We start from the raw sequence: 18,893 nt of genomic DNA on the forward strand, positions 1-18,893 counted from the left end.
GATATAGACCCAAAAGTCTGAGGAGTGTCGCCCCCGGTGTCTTTTATTTGAGACCGCTCAGGGGGTCATAGGCATTCTTGGTATTCCAAGTTATGAAAAGAATTAACGATGGGAATATTGACCCTGGTGTGTTACCCCCGGTAGGAAAATAGTGGCGTAACCAGACCTGACCTTCCGAGGGGGGGGAAGCTTTAAAATGGCTCATTTTCTGATCAAAAGTTGTACCGCGAGCAGCTTGCCGCGAAACGTTTAACGGGTGGGGTCCAGGGCAAAGCCTCGGCTGGGGTCCAGGCCCACGTAAGTTATAGTATACAAATACAACATGTTTTGAGGAAGTAATCAAAACTACTGGTCCTGGAGGTGTTGGATGATTTGAAGTAGTCAAATCATCCAACATCGAGGGACCAGTAGTTTTGAATACTTCCCGAAATGGAACATGTTGTATTTGTTTTACTATACCTCATAAATATTTTCACTATCACGGTAACAAAAGTCAACAACACATCAGTCAACGTGCCGGCCAGCATGGTAAATAGGCCTAAGCTTAATATTTTGCTCACCTGATTTTATTGGAGGATTTTTTGTTCAATCAATTTACATTTTGACGTATATTATTCTAATTTTCTTTTTAACATTCCATAAATAGCGTTTTGTTTTATAAAATGTCAAATTCGCGTGTTATTATCCATCGGTAATCTCAGCAAAATAACTGCAGCAGACGCCGTTTTTACGATAAACGCTTCTGCAGAATCGCCGCTGTGTAGATAATGTTACGTCTGAAGGAACGGTGACGCGCGGGATCGAGACACCGTGTGGTAGTAGGGTGCGGAAAGTTTTTATTACTTCCCGCGTGCGCGTAATTGCACAGGCGCGGTGAAGTAGTCAAAATACCGTACTCGGACGCTGGCGTTATTAACCAATTAGATGTCTGGGTTACCTAATAAATATTTATGAGGTATAGTAATAACATTTACTATTATAGGCTGATACCATTTCATGGCTATTGTGAAAAAAAAAATAGCTCAGTGAAGGAAGGAAAATCCACTTCATGAAATCTGAAAAATGCCGCAATCAAATTGTGAAAAACCGTAGCTATAAAAAAAAAGTGAAAAAGGGAGCAGCGTGACACACTGGTTAAATTCTCTGCCTTTAGTGCAAGAGGTCCCCGGTTCAATTCCCAGCAGGACCGATAAAATCTTATCCGCTCTCCTCGTGGTTCATCTGGTATAATGGGCATATGACCCATGATAAAATACCTCGTTACAGTCGGTTCCAATCAGAGTAATAAGCCCGATCGATTGTTGGCTACACTTGACTGTCCTGTAAAAATTGCTCCGACCAGCTATATCGACCGGCCGTAGATATATATATATATATTGCTATATGCACGAATGGAAATACCCATCCGATCGTTACCCAGGGTAACCTTACCCAGGGTAACCCTACCCTGGGTAAACAATGTGATTGGGACTTTAATATAGAGTTACGATGTATGTACACCACACATTTGTTCTTATACATCTCTATAGAGCATTCTAACTTGGGTGATCACAAAATACGTCCTACTAGATGTAACAAAACGAAAATCATAGCGTCAACCCAGGGCGACCGTTGAAGACATTTTGTCAACCTCGGGTTGTTACTTTAGTGTGCGTGTCACCCTGGGGTAGTCGGGATGTATATACTTTAATACACATGTAAGATGAATATAGTTGAACATGTAACATGAATATTATTGGGAAAGTTCTATAGGCCTACATGTAAAATAAGCGCTCAAGAATATAATATTGTCACCAAATGTATATTGTCAGCAACCAGAAATGTATGTCTTTTCCTTTATTAAAACAAAACCAAAATCGTAGTATCTACCCGGGGTTATCGTTAAGGACATTTTATTAACTTCTAGTTGTTATTTTACATCTACATGTCACGCTATTTGGACTAAACCATAAGAAATGAACTTCGAATCTTGCAGCACTTGCATTCAACCATTCGGCGAATCACATAAACACATGCGCGCTGTTGTATTTACAGTGTTCCCTACATTCGATAATCTGATGCTATGTAATAGCGTTAAACGTACAAAAGACGTATAATGTTCATAGACGTATAATATTGATATACATTACACGTTGGTAAGAAGTCATACTTATCTGTGTTAGCATGGTAACAGCACACGGATATATATCCAGATTTTAACAAAGTAATATAGAGTTACCCTGGTAACCTTACCCTGGGTAGACGATCGGATGGGTATTTCCATTCGTGCATTTAGATATATATATCTACGGCCACCCCCTTTGTGCACCAGGTCACTTATGCCTGGCCAAAGTTTTTCAGCGTGACCTCCTAGATTTCAGCTGTTAATGCCTAGATATGCTCGACCTAAAAAAAAAACCAAAAAAAAAAAAAACGAAAAGGAAAAATCCACTTCATGAAATCTGCAATCGCAATCAAATGTCAAATACCATAGCTAGTGCGGGAGGAAAAATCCACTTAATGATGAAATCTCCGGTGAAATCTGCAAATGCCGGGGCATAATGTCGCAATCCATGAAAAACCATAGCTAGGAGGAAAACCCACCTCATGAAATCATATTAGGGGCTTGCAATAATTATGAGGCCTAGATGAGCGTACAATTGGGTGGGGAAAAGATTTTGTTTGGCCAGCCGAAAAAAGGGGGGGGCAATTTCTGACAAGCCGATAGCGGGAGGAGGTGTGTTAGCACACTAGGAAAACAATACGGAAACCGGGAAACGCTTAAATAATTTTTTATGCACATTTTCTACTCGCTGCACTAATGTTTTCTCTTTTAAATAACAACACTTTTGTAAAACGTACATAACTCATTAATAACAATAAATCAAGCAAGTTTTCAAAGTATATGATTTGTAGAATGAACTTTTGCAAAACATCAAAGTGTTATTTTTCAGCAATATATTGCTTTAGATAATGAAAATCGATTTTTTTTTTTTGGCTGCTTTTGACATCGTGTACTTTTAGATATTGAACGGTCCCTAATCATGCTACGGTGACAGGGAGTTCCCTCACATTACTCATTCGACAGTTCACGCGGAGTTCAGTTCCAGAATACAGGGTGTCCCAGAAAAATTACCGAGTGAATAAAATGAACGTAGGTCGATAAATAGACATCAGAATCAAAACAATTCGTCATATATAATGTAGCACATAGCCTATTTTATTGTGCATCACATACGAACATTTTATTTGATTCGGTTGACTGGTTGAGAAGAAATTAATGATTACATAATGCGCGTATCAATGCAATTCATTCCAAGTTTGATTAACAGGCACCTTTTTCATACTCGCTCACCGCTTCCAAAAGTTTGTGTATCTCATTAAATTTAGTCCACATTATCTATTTTATAATCCGACGGGGTTATGTTATTCATGCTTTCACTGAAGATGAATAACAGTTTGTCTGAGAAAACTTTGATTTCTACAATTGGAAGCATTCCAACTTTAATAATTTAGGTTGTGCAAATATGTTATATTTTAACTTTCTAAAGAACATAATGAGCCAAGAATTTTTTTTTATTTATTTATTTATAACAATAGGCTAGAAAGCCTGGACAAACCCAATAGTGAAACCACTAAATTAAAGGGATGCCCATTACATCAAAAACAAAAACAAAATAGAAAAAACCATAATTACGACAAGGACAGGTGGAATGGAGAAATAAAAGGAGACCAAACTAAATGGCTACACGAGGTGGAGACAAACAGCAGATTTAAAGGCTGGTAGGGAGGTGCTTTTGACAACATCCTCGGCAGGTAGTTCCACAAGGTGGGAACATATGGGTAAAAAGACCTTTGGCAGAGTGTGAGCCTTCGGAAAGGTGTATCAAGAGAGAGGCTATTGAGATTGCGGAGAGTGGTCTTGGGGTGGGGCTTGAATGGGTTGGGAGAAGAGCAGAGGTGGTTGAGTATCTTAAAAAGATGGCTAAGGGCAGCAATGTCACGACGCTTAGACAGGCTTGGGAGATTGCATTTACAGAGAAGGTCTGCGTGAGAGAGATTCCAGGATTGAAGAATCACTCTGCAAGCAAATCTCTGAGTGGACTCGAGCCTGTTGGTTAATGTGACATTTAATGGATGGAAGGTGATGCTGCCATATTCCAGAATTGGTTGGACAAGGGCTAAGTAGAGCAAACGCCGGATAGTTGGTGAGGCACAGTTGAATGCTCTGTGAATGTAGCCAATGGTTTTTCTGGCTTTCTTAGAGATGAAATTCACATGCTCATTCCAAGATAATTTGTCAGAAATATGAATACCAAGGAACTTGACAGAGGAGACTCTTTCAATCACCTGGTTATTCATATAAAGGCTCATGTTGGGAAAGGGGTCTTTCTTGGTTGAAATAACCATGAGCCTGGTCTTTGAAGTATTGGCTGTGAGATTGTTTTTGGAGAACCAGTGGTGGATGGTGTCAATGTCAGCTTGAAAGTTGGTGATGTCACTGTCATTGCTGATAGGTTTGTAAAGGGTGGTGTCATCGGCATATAGAACAAGAGAACTGTTTGGAGAAAATGAAGACATACAAAGATCATTAATGTAAATAAGAAAAGTAGAGGCCCCAGGACGGAGCCCTGGGGAACACCAGACAGAACAGGAGTAGGGTCAGAAGAAACACCATGGACAGAAACAGACTGGGTTCTGCCGGAAAGGTACGACCTAAGCCAGCATAGAAGGGGGCCAGTGATACCAGCAGAACGAATGACAATGATCAAGTACTTACAGCTTTACGTGTGATTTTGATACCATACAACATTAATGTTGAAGTTTTAAATGATTTAAACTTTGCATTACAATATCTTGGAAATATTCCAAAAACATTAATGTGTGTGAGAAATTTTTAAGCCGGCTGGAATTCTTTATGCAATAATTCTTTATGCAAAATTTTATATTAACATTAACGAAAAAAGATATTTTACAAGTACCGATCATCATTCATTTTCAATATCGGGAAGGTTTTCAAATTTGAACAAAACCGAATTAAATGTTTTGCAAGAAAAAGATTGTTTAAAAAGAATGAAAAGGATTTCACCGAACAAAATATGAAGACCGTAACAATTAGCCACTAGTGCGCATGGTGTTGAAAGACTCAAACTTGGAATGAAGTCAATTGACGCATGCGTTATGTAATCGCTCATTTCTTCGCAATCAGTCAACCGATTCCAGTAAAATTAGCGTATGAGATGGATAATAAGATGGGCTACATGTTGATTGTTAGATTTGTGGATTCTGATGTCTATTTCTCGACTTACGTCCAAATTTATTCACCCGGTATTTTTTTCTGGGACACCCTGTATAGTCCCATGGTACGCCAGAGCGGACAAAATTAACCATGATCTGTGTCGAGAACACCATGAGATTAATTTGCTGTGTCGTCGAATTGAAAACAGGATGGTTCATTTTTATTACATGATGTTTTCACCTTGGTTGGATGGCCTAAAGGTTAGCAACTATTTTAAACTGTGTCGATTTGGTAGTTCACAGCATCTTGTGAATGGTAGTGATCTTTGGCAAAAAATTGCATAGTTCATTTTATAGCGAGCGTGTAGAAGAATTCAATAATCACAGCGATATACTTTTGTAGGTCCTGTGGTTCTTGAGTTATGTTGTAAAGAGGGCTGAAACAACAACAATTTTGTAAAACGTCATTCTTCGGTAAGTTGCCTATTTGCAGTCCCACCCCTTTCATAATACCTATCGAGATTTTTTTTTTTTTGCAGTTGTTGAATATTGACATTAGTTTTATATCTTAAAACATCAAAATATGGAAGAAAATTTTATTTTCTAGAAACAGGGTGTCACAAACCCCAAAATCCCATGTCCCGATTGGGGTTATCAAAACTTTTGATGTTGATATCTTTTAGTGGATAATTTCAGCAGCGTAAAAAACTCCTGGAATTGCAAATTATTTGTTGTGGAAAATAATGAATACCTTAAGGGATCTTATAGCAACGTTTGTACATTATTTGTTGTGGCACATGAGAGCACATCAGACATATTGAATTGCATTCTGAATACGAGGAATTTGCCATAAAATTTGTATTATATTGCGAGTTTAAAAAAAATCAAAATTATTTGATATCAGAAGGACATTCTTCATAATGCGATCAAGCAAATTCAGTCGGAACTCGGACATTTTGAGATATAGCCAAACAAAGGATATAATTTATTTCCTCTTGTAGGCTATTTTGGAAACTCTTTAATTGCTCATATCTTTGGAACTGGTTGTTCAATTTCAGTGGGTTTTTCTGCAAAATGCAGCTTTCTAAATGTCTCTTACTATCCTATATCTGAATATTTAATATTTCCGATGTGTTCTCATGAGTGTCCCTTTACAAAATACGTTGCAGACGTTGCTATCCGAGCCCTTCAGTGATAAGAACAGACAATCAATAATTGATCAAACTTATCATTGCATCAATCAGTCAGTCAGCTGCCAGTCAGTCGATTCTACAATAAAGCAAATACTAATACTATTACTATATTAGATATAATTGCGGACCAAGCATGTCTGAATTTTGCAAGCTAACCAATACAGTTCGATACGCCCAATTTATTCTTACCCTAATTGTACAACTGTCAATTGCCCGACTTACAATCCCTCATTTCAAATATATAGTTTTGGTTTCTCTATTGTTCAGAAACCAAAAATCAAGGGATTAAAATGTGGAGATGAACTGGTATGCAATCATAACACTATTGTGCTGGGAGGACACAAGAGGGTAGGCTCTATATATAATCAAAAGTATAATGGCCTATAACCATACGTATATAATAGCCTATTGTGCTAACATTTTCATTATCGATATCTATCAACGCGGGCGACTTTTGCCATGACACCATAAAATTACACCCGAGTTCCGAGATTCGTTTGATAAGTTATGCATAGACATCGTTGAGACATAAAGTATGGATATATACGAGACCTAGGCCTACATGTAGAAACCATGTGCATATATTGAGGGGTGGGGGGTGTTTTGTTTATTTGTCTGAAATATAAACGATGCATGATGATGTAGATGATTTGATTATGAATTAGATTATTTCCCGGAAAGCACAACCCATACCTCTTACCTATGTTCCCTCCGCCACCTATATATAACCTCCTCCTCCCCCTCCCCACACTCGATATCGACTCTTCCCTATTATTCCACTCCACTCTTGAGCCCCCTCTCCCCTCCTTCCCTTCCCACTTCCAATGCTCTCTCCCTCTGTTTCTCTTTTTCCTTACCCTTACCCCCTCCCCCCCTCACACACACACACACACACACATACCCTCTTTCCCTGGCGATCTCTTCTATCTCTCTCTCTATTCTCCAATAAATAAATTGAATAAAAGTTAGTTTAAACCAGCTTTCTATGATATTGATCTTCCGTCATGCGACATGCACATAAATAGAGTTGTGCATAATAGTGTTTATATCAATGAAGTCATAATCTGTCAAGTGGCTATTGTAATGTCTGTGGAAATATTTCGATGGTCTATATATTTTCACAGTGAAATCAGCTTAGGCTAATTCGTAGTCTCAAGTCAATGCTTTCAAACTAAATCAATGCTTTCAAATGTAGACTGCTTTGTTCGACTTCTCTGCTCGTGAATATTGCACTGCGAAATTTAAACATTTCTTTTGTATAGTTAGAGTAGGTAACTTCAAATCAAATAATTTTACGATCCACACCACTTATAAGAAACTGAAACCAAAACCGAAACTGACTGACACAAATGTTCGGTTTTAAACAAAAGGTAGAAACAATGAGTTCGATATCTTATGATTCAAGTGGTTAGGCAGGACAATAGGAAACCACGTGACCAAAACCAAAACCAAAACTAAAACTATATATTTGAAATGAGGCATTAGCGCTCTGATTAGACACAGTAGAATAATTAACCCTGGTCCTGCTTTGCGATGGTCAATATCTTTGGGGAGATGATCATAACATATGCAGAATGTAGTTTGTCGGCCATTTTGAATCTTTGTATTTCAACAAAATTGCTTCCAGTTTCTCAACTGTCACCCATCATATTTAAAATCTGCAGTTAAAACTAGTTTAGAGACTGTGAAGACACCCCCCCCACACACACACATTATATAAATATAGGCCTTTACTAGTTACTAAGCCCTGCAAAAGGTTCCGAAATGTTTCCCTTGTAAGAGGTTTGTTCTCACCGAGTTTGACTCCCGTACCCCGTACAGATGTCCAGAAAATGCATTTCTAAAATTTGACTTCTGTATGACCTTTGACCTGACCCCTGCAAAATGAACCCCTGGTCATGAGATTCGTTATCACCGAGTTTGAGCCCCATACCCCTTACATATGTCCAGATAATGGAATTCTAAGATTTGACTATCGACTTTCTTTATCTGCGTCAATAATAGAATATCGATTTCAATCGAATTGAATACATGTCTCCATTTTGAGTTTGTACTACACCACTGAGCAATCAAGCGATCGATTTCTAGCCAATCAGATAGGCCTCCTTTTCTTGCGTTCGGTGAAATACCAATCACCCGTCGCTCACCAACGGAGTATTAAGTTTATAATTATAACACTGGGTGTCGACACTGTAGGGGGGTGAAGGGGAGCTGACTAGAAGGCGACATGATATCTCAGATATAATAACTGGAAATGGATAATTGTAGATGCTTTTTTTCCATGATAGGAACGCATTCAAATGACATTGTCAATGGAATTATTATTTCATTTACTGCTTTATAGTGTCTAAAAGAAACAGGATAAACTTGTGGCAAATGGTGGTCATAGACCACAAACCTAGCTGGGGCGTGTTGGTGTTGTGGAGGTATCTGACCCCTGCAAAATATTCCAAAAATGTTCCCATGGTCATGAGGGTTGTTGTCACCAAGTTTGAGTCCAGAAATTATAAGATTTGACCCCAGATAACCTTTGACCTGACCCCCGCAAAGTGTTCCAAAGTGTTCTCTTGATCATTCTAAGATTTGACCTCTGGATGACCTTTGCCCTGTTCCCCTAGTCATGAGATTTGTTGTCCCTGAGTTTGAGCCCTGTACCCCTTACAGATATCAAGAAAATGAAATTATAAGATTTGACCCCAGATAGCCTTTAACGTGACCCCTGCAAAGTGTTCCAAAATGTTCCCCTGATCATTAAGTTTGTTGTCACCAAATTTGAGCCCTGTACCCCTTACAGATAGATGTCCAGGAAATGCATTTCTAAAATTTGACCTCTGCATGACCTTTGACCTGACACCTGCAAAACGTTCCACTGGTCATGTGATTTGTTGTCACCGAGTTTGAGCCCAATACCCCTTACAGATGTCCAGATATTGTAATTTTAAGATCTTACCCCTTGAATGACCTTTGACCCCAATTCTATATGCAAGTTATAGGCGTGTGGTATAGCCGATGCATATATGCAAATGACATCATTGTACTATATAATATGTGGCAGAAGAAGCATTTTGAAGGTATTTGGTTATATACCGGAAATTCGCCCTTAATGACCTTTGACCCCAATTCTGTTTAGACACTATGGGCATTGGACATAGCCGATACATATGTGCAAGTTACGTAATTGTAGGGTGTAACATGTAGGAGGAGAAGCATTTTGAAATTTATTGCCAGAAAGAAGAAGAAGCAAGAAAGAACTAGTGGCAAATGGTGGTCATAGACCACAAACCTAGCTGGGCGTGTTGGTGTTGTGGAGGTATCTGACCCCTGCAAAATGTTCCAAAAATGTTCCCTGGTCATGAGGTTTGTTGTCACCGAGTTTGAGTCCCGTATTCCTTACAGATGTCCAGAAAATGCAATTTTGATATTTGACCCCATATGACCTTTGACCTGACCCCTGCAAAATGTTCCCCTGATCATGAGATATGTTGTCACAGAGTTTGGGCCCCATAACCCTTACAGATATCCAGACAATGAAATTATAAAATTTGACCCCAGATAACCTTTGACCTGACTCCTGCAAAGTGTTCCAAAATGTCCCCTGATCATTAAGTTTGTTGTCACCAAGTCTGAGCCCCGTACCCCTTACAGATGTCCAGGAAATTCATTTCTAAAATTTGACCTCTGCATGACCTTTGACCTGACCTGTGCAAATTGTTCCCCTGGTCATGAGATTTGTTGTCACCGAGTTTGAGCCCCATACCCCTTACAGATGTCCAGATAATGCAATTGTAAGATTTTGCCCCTTTAATGACCTTTGACCCCAATTCTGTATGCAAGTTCTAGGCGTGGGGTATAGCTGATGCATATATGCAAATGACGTCATTGTACTATATAATATGTGGCAGAAGAAGCATTTTGAAGGTATTTGGTTAAATACAGGAAATGCCCCCTTAATGACCATTTACCCCAATTCTGTTTAGACCCTATGGGCGCTGGATATAGCCGATACATATGTGCAAGTTACGTAATTGTAGGGTGTAACATGTAGGAGGAGAAGCATTTTCAAATTTATTGCCAGAAAGAAGAAAGAAAGAAAGATCCGATAGCAAAACAGTACCTAGCTCGGGGGGTTGAAAACCCCCCAGCTAGGTAACTAGTGGCAAATGGTGGTCATAGACCACAAACCTAGCTGGGGCGTGTTGGTGTTGTGGAGGTATCTGACGGTTTCTGGCCCCTGCAAAATGTTCCAAAAATGTTCCACTGGTCATGACGTTTGTTGTCACCGAGTTTGAGTACCGTTACGGTACTCCTTACAGATGTCCAGAAAATGCAATTTAAAAATTGGACCCCAGATGACCTTTGACCTGACCCCTGCAAAATGTTCAAAAATGTTCCCGTAGTCATCAAGTTTGTTGTCACCGAGTTTGAGCCCCGTACCCCTTACAGATGTCCAGAAAAGATATTCTAAGATTTGACCTCTACATGACCTTTGACCTGACCCCTGCAAAATGTTCTCCTGGTCATGAGAATTTGTTGTCACTGAATTTGAGCCCCATACCCCTTACAGGTATCTAGAACGTGAAATTCTAAGATGTGACCCCAGATAACCTTTGATCTGACCCCTGCAAAATGTTCCCCAGATCATCAAGTTTGTTGTCACCAAGTTTGAGCCCAGTACTCCTCACAGATGTACAGGAAATGCATTTCTAAAATTTGACCTCTGCATGCCCTTTGACCTGACCCCTGCAAAATGTTCCCCTGGTCATGAGATTTGTTGTCACCAAGTTTGAGCCCCATACCCCTTACAGATGTCCAGATAATACAATTGTAAAATTGTACCCCCTTAGTGACATTTGACCCCAATTCTGTATGCAAGTTAAAGGCGTGTGGTATAGCTGATGCATATATGCAAATGACAGCATTGTACTATATAATATGTGGCAGAAGAAGCATTTTGAAGATATTTGGTTAAATACCGGAAATGCCCCTTTAATGAGCTTTGACCCCAATTCTGTTTAGACACTATGGGCACTGGATATAGCCAATACATATGTGCAAGTTACGTAATTGTAGGGTGTAACATGTAGGAGTAGAAGCATTTTGAAATTTATTGCCAGAAAGAAGAAAGAAAGAAGAAAGATCGGATAGCAAAACAGTACCTAGCTGGGGGGTTGTAAACCCCCCAGCTAGGTAAGAAAGATCGGGTAGTAAAACAGTACCTAGCTCGGGGTGTTGAAAATCCCCCAGCTAGGTAATGAGAAGGTAAGGTTACCTTCAACGGGAACCGGTTTTCGCCTGCGCAATAAAGCCAGGCTCATCAGCCGCACAGTTATACTGTATAATTGGATACATTATATTAAACATGTTAAAAGCATACATATCTCACACAAATAATCCCCGAGTTTGTTTGATATATTTTGTTCACAAATTTACTTGTGAAACTAATTTGTTAAAATACACTGTAAGGTAGTTACTTGTTTTCTGTATTATATTTAAGAGCCAATGGCTTTCTACGTATGTACCAATCCGTCATGAGTTATTTTGTTTTTCAGAAATCATAGTCTCAGCGAACCATTTTTCAAGTCATCGATTATTTTATTAAATTATGGGATATCTGACTTGTATAGACCATTGGTTATTGGAATGATTATATATCAACGTTCATGTACCACGTTGCTCCCCTGTGTTAAGTTTTGGTCTCTTTGATTCTTTGGTGGCTCTGAAAAGAGCCGTTTGTTTGGTGTGGAGTGAATGGCTTTCTACGGATGTACCAATCCGTCATGAGTTTTTTTTTGGTTTTTCAGAAATCAAAGTCTCAGCGAACCATTTTTCAAGTCATCGATTATTTTATTAAATTATGGGATATCTGACTTGTGTAGACCATTGGTTATTGGAATGATGTTATATATCAACGTTCATGCACCACGTTGCTCCCCTGTGTTAAGTTTTGGTCTTTTTGATTCTTTGGTGGCTCAGAATAGAGCCGTTTGATTGGTGTGGAGTGACTGGTTATTTTCTTTTTGTAAATTTCCATAGATGGTGGAAATCAATACTCCAAAATGACATGGAGCCTTTATATTATAAAATCAGATATCCGACATTACCCGACATTACGAAAAAAAATATATTGTTTAATTGAGCGAGAAAATTAATTTCAAAGCAAAAAGGTGTATCTCTGAATTGTGCTGATTTCAATATCGAATTTTAGCACGAGGGTTTGAAAAAACAAAAAAACAAACAAACAAACAAAAAAAAAAACAACAATAGAGGGTGGTCAGTAGCGTTAAAGTGTGTTGGCATTGGAAAGAAAAAGAGCAAGGTACACCAACTTGACGTGGGGCAACAACTAAAATACAGACTAAACGGTACGCTGAGGGGGGACAAAACAGAAAATGTAAGCATTAGAAGTAGGAAAAGATCGATAACCTAAAAAGCTCTAAAAGATCGACAGTTCCAAGGCCCACAGAACTGCTACATTTGTAGAAACAACATGAATCAACGGGAATACAAAATACACTAGCACAAGTGATTAAAATCACTGTGCACATAAACAGATTCGATAAATCAAACAACCAGGCACAAAACAGGCAAAGTTCAATGGCCAAAAATTGCCAAGTCTAGAGCACACATAAGCAGTGATAATTAGTGTCAGGAAACAGTACAAAAGTACACTGGCAGATATTAAAATAAATCGTCAATATATTATCCATATCGTGAATCCAAATAAACAGGGTCGCAACTTGATGTTGTTTCCTTGCATTGTTTTACATGTCTAGTGCGAACAATTAAGGTAGGTGAAAGATACAGCGTGGAACAACAATAACATTATGATTAAAGGCCCGTCACAGGCTCCGGGTATTCTACCTAACATAATTATTCGATGTAGCATATGTCTTCGTTATTGAAGCATTCTATTTCCAGTAATGTTTAAGTTTTAACAAATAAACGAATATATCTGTTTGATTGCGCAAAAACGATAATGTGTTATGTAGAACGTACTTAATTTTATATAATTACGCTTTTGGGGATATAATAGACATTGATTTCAGCATGATTAGAAATGTGCAATCAGTATACAATGTCTGCCATGGCAATACAATGATGTAAATGGTGTAAACAAAATACGTGGTCCCGGGTACGTGGTATCTTTATCGTGTACGCAGTGTTGATGTCACTTAGTTTTAATTTCAACACACTTCTCTACCGTTATTAGCATTAGCTCTTAATATCAGATGCATGTATGAACTAGGCTATACCTTTGTTATTTATCTTGCAGTTGTGATACTGTCAAATCACTAATTGATTTGTGGTTGCTTTGGTTTTTGACGTTACTACACGGATTTTCTGAAAACCGGTGCCGTATCCCTGTGCGGTGATCTCCGGGGTGATTTGCAGCAACGGCATTTTACGGCAACACAACACACGGACATGGAGGAAGAGGCAAGCGAAACAATCGTTGTGACCGGAGGAAGTGGCTTCCTTGGTCAACATATTATCAGACAACTTTTGAACAAGAATTGTTTCCTCTTAAAGAGATCCGTATCTTCGATCTTAAAGAATTTCAGTGGGTACCGGGAATGGAGCGTAAGTAGCAAAATATCTACTGAATATACTCCAATTTAGTATAATTGGTTAAAATATATGTATTCGTTTATTCTTACCGAAAAGGTTAACTTTGATAATGATGCATTTAATCAAATTCTACGTTTGGCTGCGACTTATAAACATTTAGATACAAGGTTATTTTGATAATCCATCCACATATAAAAACTTTTAAATACGCGAACGAACGCAATTGCATAATATATGGACGTAGTACATAAGTATGCGTTACAATGATCGCGCAATTTGACGTTGCGCGCTAGTGTGATTGGTCGCTCGAGGTATTTCCTTGATCGGCTGGTCGATTTTTACATGGAAAATAAAAGATAAAGTTAAATTTGTATTTTGTTCTCGAATTTAAAGCAAGAAAATGTGACCCGGTGATTTTGCATGACCTCGGAATATCCTTCGGGGTTTCAGAATATGTCTTGGTTCAAAGGCAATGCTTAGATTTTTCACAATACCCTCAAAACAACTGATGCACAGTCAATAAAGCCATATTCGATTCGAAGTCAGCAAATTGCCCACCCTGTTCAACTTTGTGATTATATTGTAAACGTTTCCGTTGATAAATATTTTTTCCGTCGGCAAATACAAATTCGGAATCCCCCTCCCCCCAAGTGGTCAATGACATGAGGATTTGGTCACGCTTGCTGGTCTTGGTATGTCGTCCCCATGGGTCAAGTGTGTATTGATAAATATAGTCGAAGCATATTCACACTCTATGCATTCTCAAGTCAGGTTAAAAACCATACCAATGTAATTCCTGGTATAAGAAAAAGTATATTGACCTATCTGACCTATTTAAAGTTCTTGGTTATAGGCAAACCCAATTCCTTCGGGAATAAAACTCAACAACAAATCAGATTAAAAAAATAATTGGGTAAGGGTAAACTTGTTAAGGTTTACCGAAAAGCTTACCGATAAAAACATTAATTTCGTAAATCGCAGTTTAAAAAATAACGGTTACAATGTGTCATGATCCTGGAGTGCACTTCAAAATTACATAAAGCGCTTCTACGCCTAAATAGTTAAGTCAAAAACTTCAATTTGGTGACCACTCTCTGGCTTGTAAGGTTTGACGATTGATTCGACTTCTATGGACCATTTAGAAAAAAAAATAGCCCCCATGTCCCTCGCGAAAATCCCGGCATTTTTCGCCTTAACCCCAGATAAGAGACGTAAACTCGGATATGGCGACCATCTTGGATTTCTGGGTGAAAATGATGCCGTAATGTCAAACTAATGTCAGAATCGGAATCCTTGAACTCGACATATCCGAAAAAGTGTCCTTGTGCATGATTATAGGTGCTCTGGTTCAAAACTTAAATTTTCAAAATGGTGGCGGCGACCATTTTGGATTTTGGCCTCTAGCGAAAAATGCCGGGATTTTCGCGAGGGACATGGGGGCTATTTTTTTTCTTGAATGGTCCATGATAGAAGTCGAATCAATCGTCAAACCTTACTAGCCAGAGAGTGGTCACCAAATTGAAGTTTTTGACTTAACTAAAACATAGATCTAAAAATGGCTATAATTCGCCATTTGCACAGATCCAACATCTTGTTACCAAAACAAGCTCCTGCAAACGCATGCACAAACAGCGCATGTTTGTTTCTTGCGCTTTTCTAGCAACGCGCAAGAAAGCTTTTGCAAAGCATGCATTCGAGAGCCGTACTTATACACGCACTTTCGGATATAACCTCGTTTTGAGATGAACGTGCGATTGAGGAATAGGCCATCAAGAACTTGCAGTATTTCTTTTATTTTCAGCGTACAACAATAACAGCAAAGCCAAACTGAAGAGCATTAAGGGAGACATCTGTGAACTTGGACAATTGAGCGAAGCATGCCGGGATGCGACCGCCATCATACACAGTGCGGCCTTCATTGATGTGTCGTCATTGCAAGATGAAAAGAAGTTGCATATGGTGAATGTAATAGGTATCCATGAATTACATCGTGTTTCTTCCTTCAAGTCTTTCCTTCCCTTCTTTCCTTTTTTCCCTTTCTTTCTTCATTTCTTCATTTTTTTTTCTTTTTATTTAATTGATTAGGTGACTGATTGATAGTTTTTCCCTTCTAAGGCCCCGTATCCATAGGCTGTTCCCTTGTGGCACGTGCCCTTCTTCCGTGTTCACTTGTTCCCATGTGACCTGCCACACAGAAGTGGCCGTATAGCGGCCACTAAGCAAAACAAAGGTTCGTTGTCTGTGTGTCAGGTCACATGGGAACAAGTGAACACGGAACAAGGCACACGCCACAAGGAACAGTCAATGGATACTGGGGCCTATATTCAGGTATTGTTATTTTGTTATTTACAGGAACAGACAACGTCATTCTAAGCTGCTTTGATAACAACATTGAGCGTCTCGTCTTCACCAGTACTGTTGATGCATATTTACCACCGACACCATTCCCCACTGCTAATGTTACAGAACTCGAAGCACAAACACCTTCCAACTTCCTAATGGGATCTTACGGAGCAACTAAAAACAAAGCTGAATGGTTGGTGATGCAACATAATAGATCACCGCTGCAAAACGGCAACCTTCTTCGCACATGCGCACTGCGTATAGGGTGCATGTACGGCGAAGGTGATGAAATAACCCGAAACCTAATGGAGCTTCCTGCTAAGAGTAAGAAGAACTACCCAATAGGTCATGATGATCATGTAATACAGAAGATATACGCTGGTAATGCTGCATGGGCTCATGTTTTGGCGGTGCATAAGTTGAAGGATTCTTCTGTTTTCTCGCCGGCTGGTAAAAGCATGTTCATAGAGGATGACACTCCATTGAAATCACTATCCGCACATTTTCAGCCTTATGTAGATGGACTTGGTGCAGTCAATAGTTTCCGTATTTCCTTTCGCTTGATCTACGCAGTGGCGGCTATGATGGACTTTCTCTCCTGGCTACTGCAACCGATCTACAGCATCAGATCTAACATCACCAGGTCGTCTATCCTGTTCTGCAAGAACAACTATACCATGAGATCGATACTAGCCCGTCGATGTCTAGGTTACAAACCACTGTATACATATGATGAGGGCATTGCGAGGAGCATAGTTTATCTCAAGGCTGCTTTGAATGTCCAATAAATCTGAGAATAAAAAAAACGTAAAGTCCAAAATGCCACTGTTTTGGATTACCAGTTATTTTGAAAGAAAGATAATAATACTAAATAATTAAAATAGCAAAGTAACGATTGTTTCTTTAAAGGATGTCTCCGGTAATCACAACATTATGCCCTTTATGTCAGAATATTGCATTATTATCAAGCACGAATCATGTGGTTTTATTTTAAACAAACTCATATTGACCATAAAAGGGAATTAAAACAGCCGTCTCTCAACACGTGATATTCAAAATTCCCGGGCGCCGAAATTGTCTAGTGCAATGACGTCCCAGTAATGCAATGAAGGCTGACGACAATTGAGCACAATAACCATTACGTCATTACACTTAGACAATTTCGGCGAAGGAATTCTGAATATCGCGTGTTGAGAGCCGCCTGTTTTATTCATTTATAGCCTCCTTTATAGACTTCAGACCCACACAAGCACACATTTGGGATACGTGAGTACAATGGTACCACTTTACACATGACTGCCCTTACACATGACTGTAGTGTGGTCACTTATTGATACTCGCCTGTTGTGTAGAGCGTTAATATGATGCCGGATCAGTGACCAATTCAATAGCGGAACCCCTTTGTTCGAAACAATGGTACCACTTTTATGAATAGCCTGTCGCAACTTCTAATCGGCATCAAACGAACAAAACATATAATCTATTGCGACTCTTTTTCTATTAAAAGCTCTTTGGGTAAAACAAGCTAAAACAATTTTTTGCACTGGTACGTTCACGCGGTACCTCTGCATTGAACCATATCAAGCTGATCACTCGCACCTGTAAGATTAGTATATTTGAAAGGAGCGGTATTGTATTCAATCTATGATTGCAGACATGCACAGGTGATGAGTACAACCTACTTGTAGTGCAGCGCGATACATTCAAAAATTGTTTTACCCCATTGCTATGGTAGTCAAGTCAAGGCAGTCAAGCTAGCTCAATCGTTAAGGCGCTCGACTATGATGCGAGAGGTTGCGGGTTCGAACCCTGGCGGTGGCTAGTATGCTCTGGTGAAAAATTGAGTTAGCTTGAAATTCCCCTAGACAAGGAACTTACTGATAATTGTCGGGTATAACTTATAACCCTTACGAATTATTAATATGGTAAATATAAATATGACGTGTTTAATATGTAGACCTGTGCGCTCCAAAGAATATATGCGATCGATCAAAGTACACTGGTGTGGCAGTTTAAGGCCCATTCAGTGATTCACTCATCCGGACGATCGTAAAAAATATCAACATTCAGATTTTGGTACCTTTGTCATTGTCAGATGTACTGCCATAGCCGACTAGTATTTTAAGACAAAATAAGGCATTTGGACATGAATCTGCAATTTATATACTGACAGTATATAAGGAGCTGTACAATAATTATGAGCCCTGATGGAAGGGTAAAATGGGGGAAGATTTGGCAAGCGGGGGGGGCAATATTTGGCACACATTCATGGGGCGCTTTGTAAATAAAAGGCTTAGGAAAACAGTATAGAAACGCTATGCACATTTTTCTCCCCATTGCGCTCGCAACAAGTATCTAGACCATTTAAGGTTTGCAAATTGGGACCCGAAAAATTTGCCATGTGCAAGGGGAGGGGGCAAAGTTGTTTTGGCAGTCGGAGAGGGGTTGGAGCAAGTGATTTTTGGCGGCCCGAGGGTTGGGTTTAGAAATTTTACCACCGGCTCATAATTATTGCACAGCCCCTAAATTAGCTACATGTATTTTAATGGGGCTTCAACTTCATCAAGACTG

General features: G+C 39.2%; 1 protein-coding gene across 1 annotated transcript; it reads left to right on the top strand.

Annotated features, from left to right (window-relative positions):
• The first annotated feature begins 3,960 nt into the window (after positions 1-3,960).
• Positions 3,961-18,505, top strand: LOC140169339 (3 beta-hydroxysteroid dehydrogenase/Delta 5-->4-isomerase type 4-like). The gene is made up of 3 exons (XM_072192594.1): positions 3,961-4,096; positions 15,781-15,951; positions 16,332-18,505. The coding sequence occupies exons 1-3, from the start codon at positions 3,961-3,963 to the stop codon at positions 17,108-17,110; spliced, it is 1,086 nt and encodes a 361-aa protein (XP_072048695.1). The 3' UTR covers positions 17,111-18,505.
• The last annotated feature ends 388 nt before the right edge of the window (positions 18,506-18,893 follow it).

The sequence above is a fragment of the Amphiura filiformis genome, chromosome 14 (assembly GCF_039555335.1).
Source record: "Amphiura filiformis chromosome 14, Afil_fr2py, whole genome shotgun sequence".
NCBI lineage: Eukaryota > Metazoa > Echinodermata > Ophiuroidea > Amphilepidida > Amphiuridae > Amphiura > Amphiura filiformis.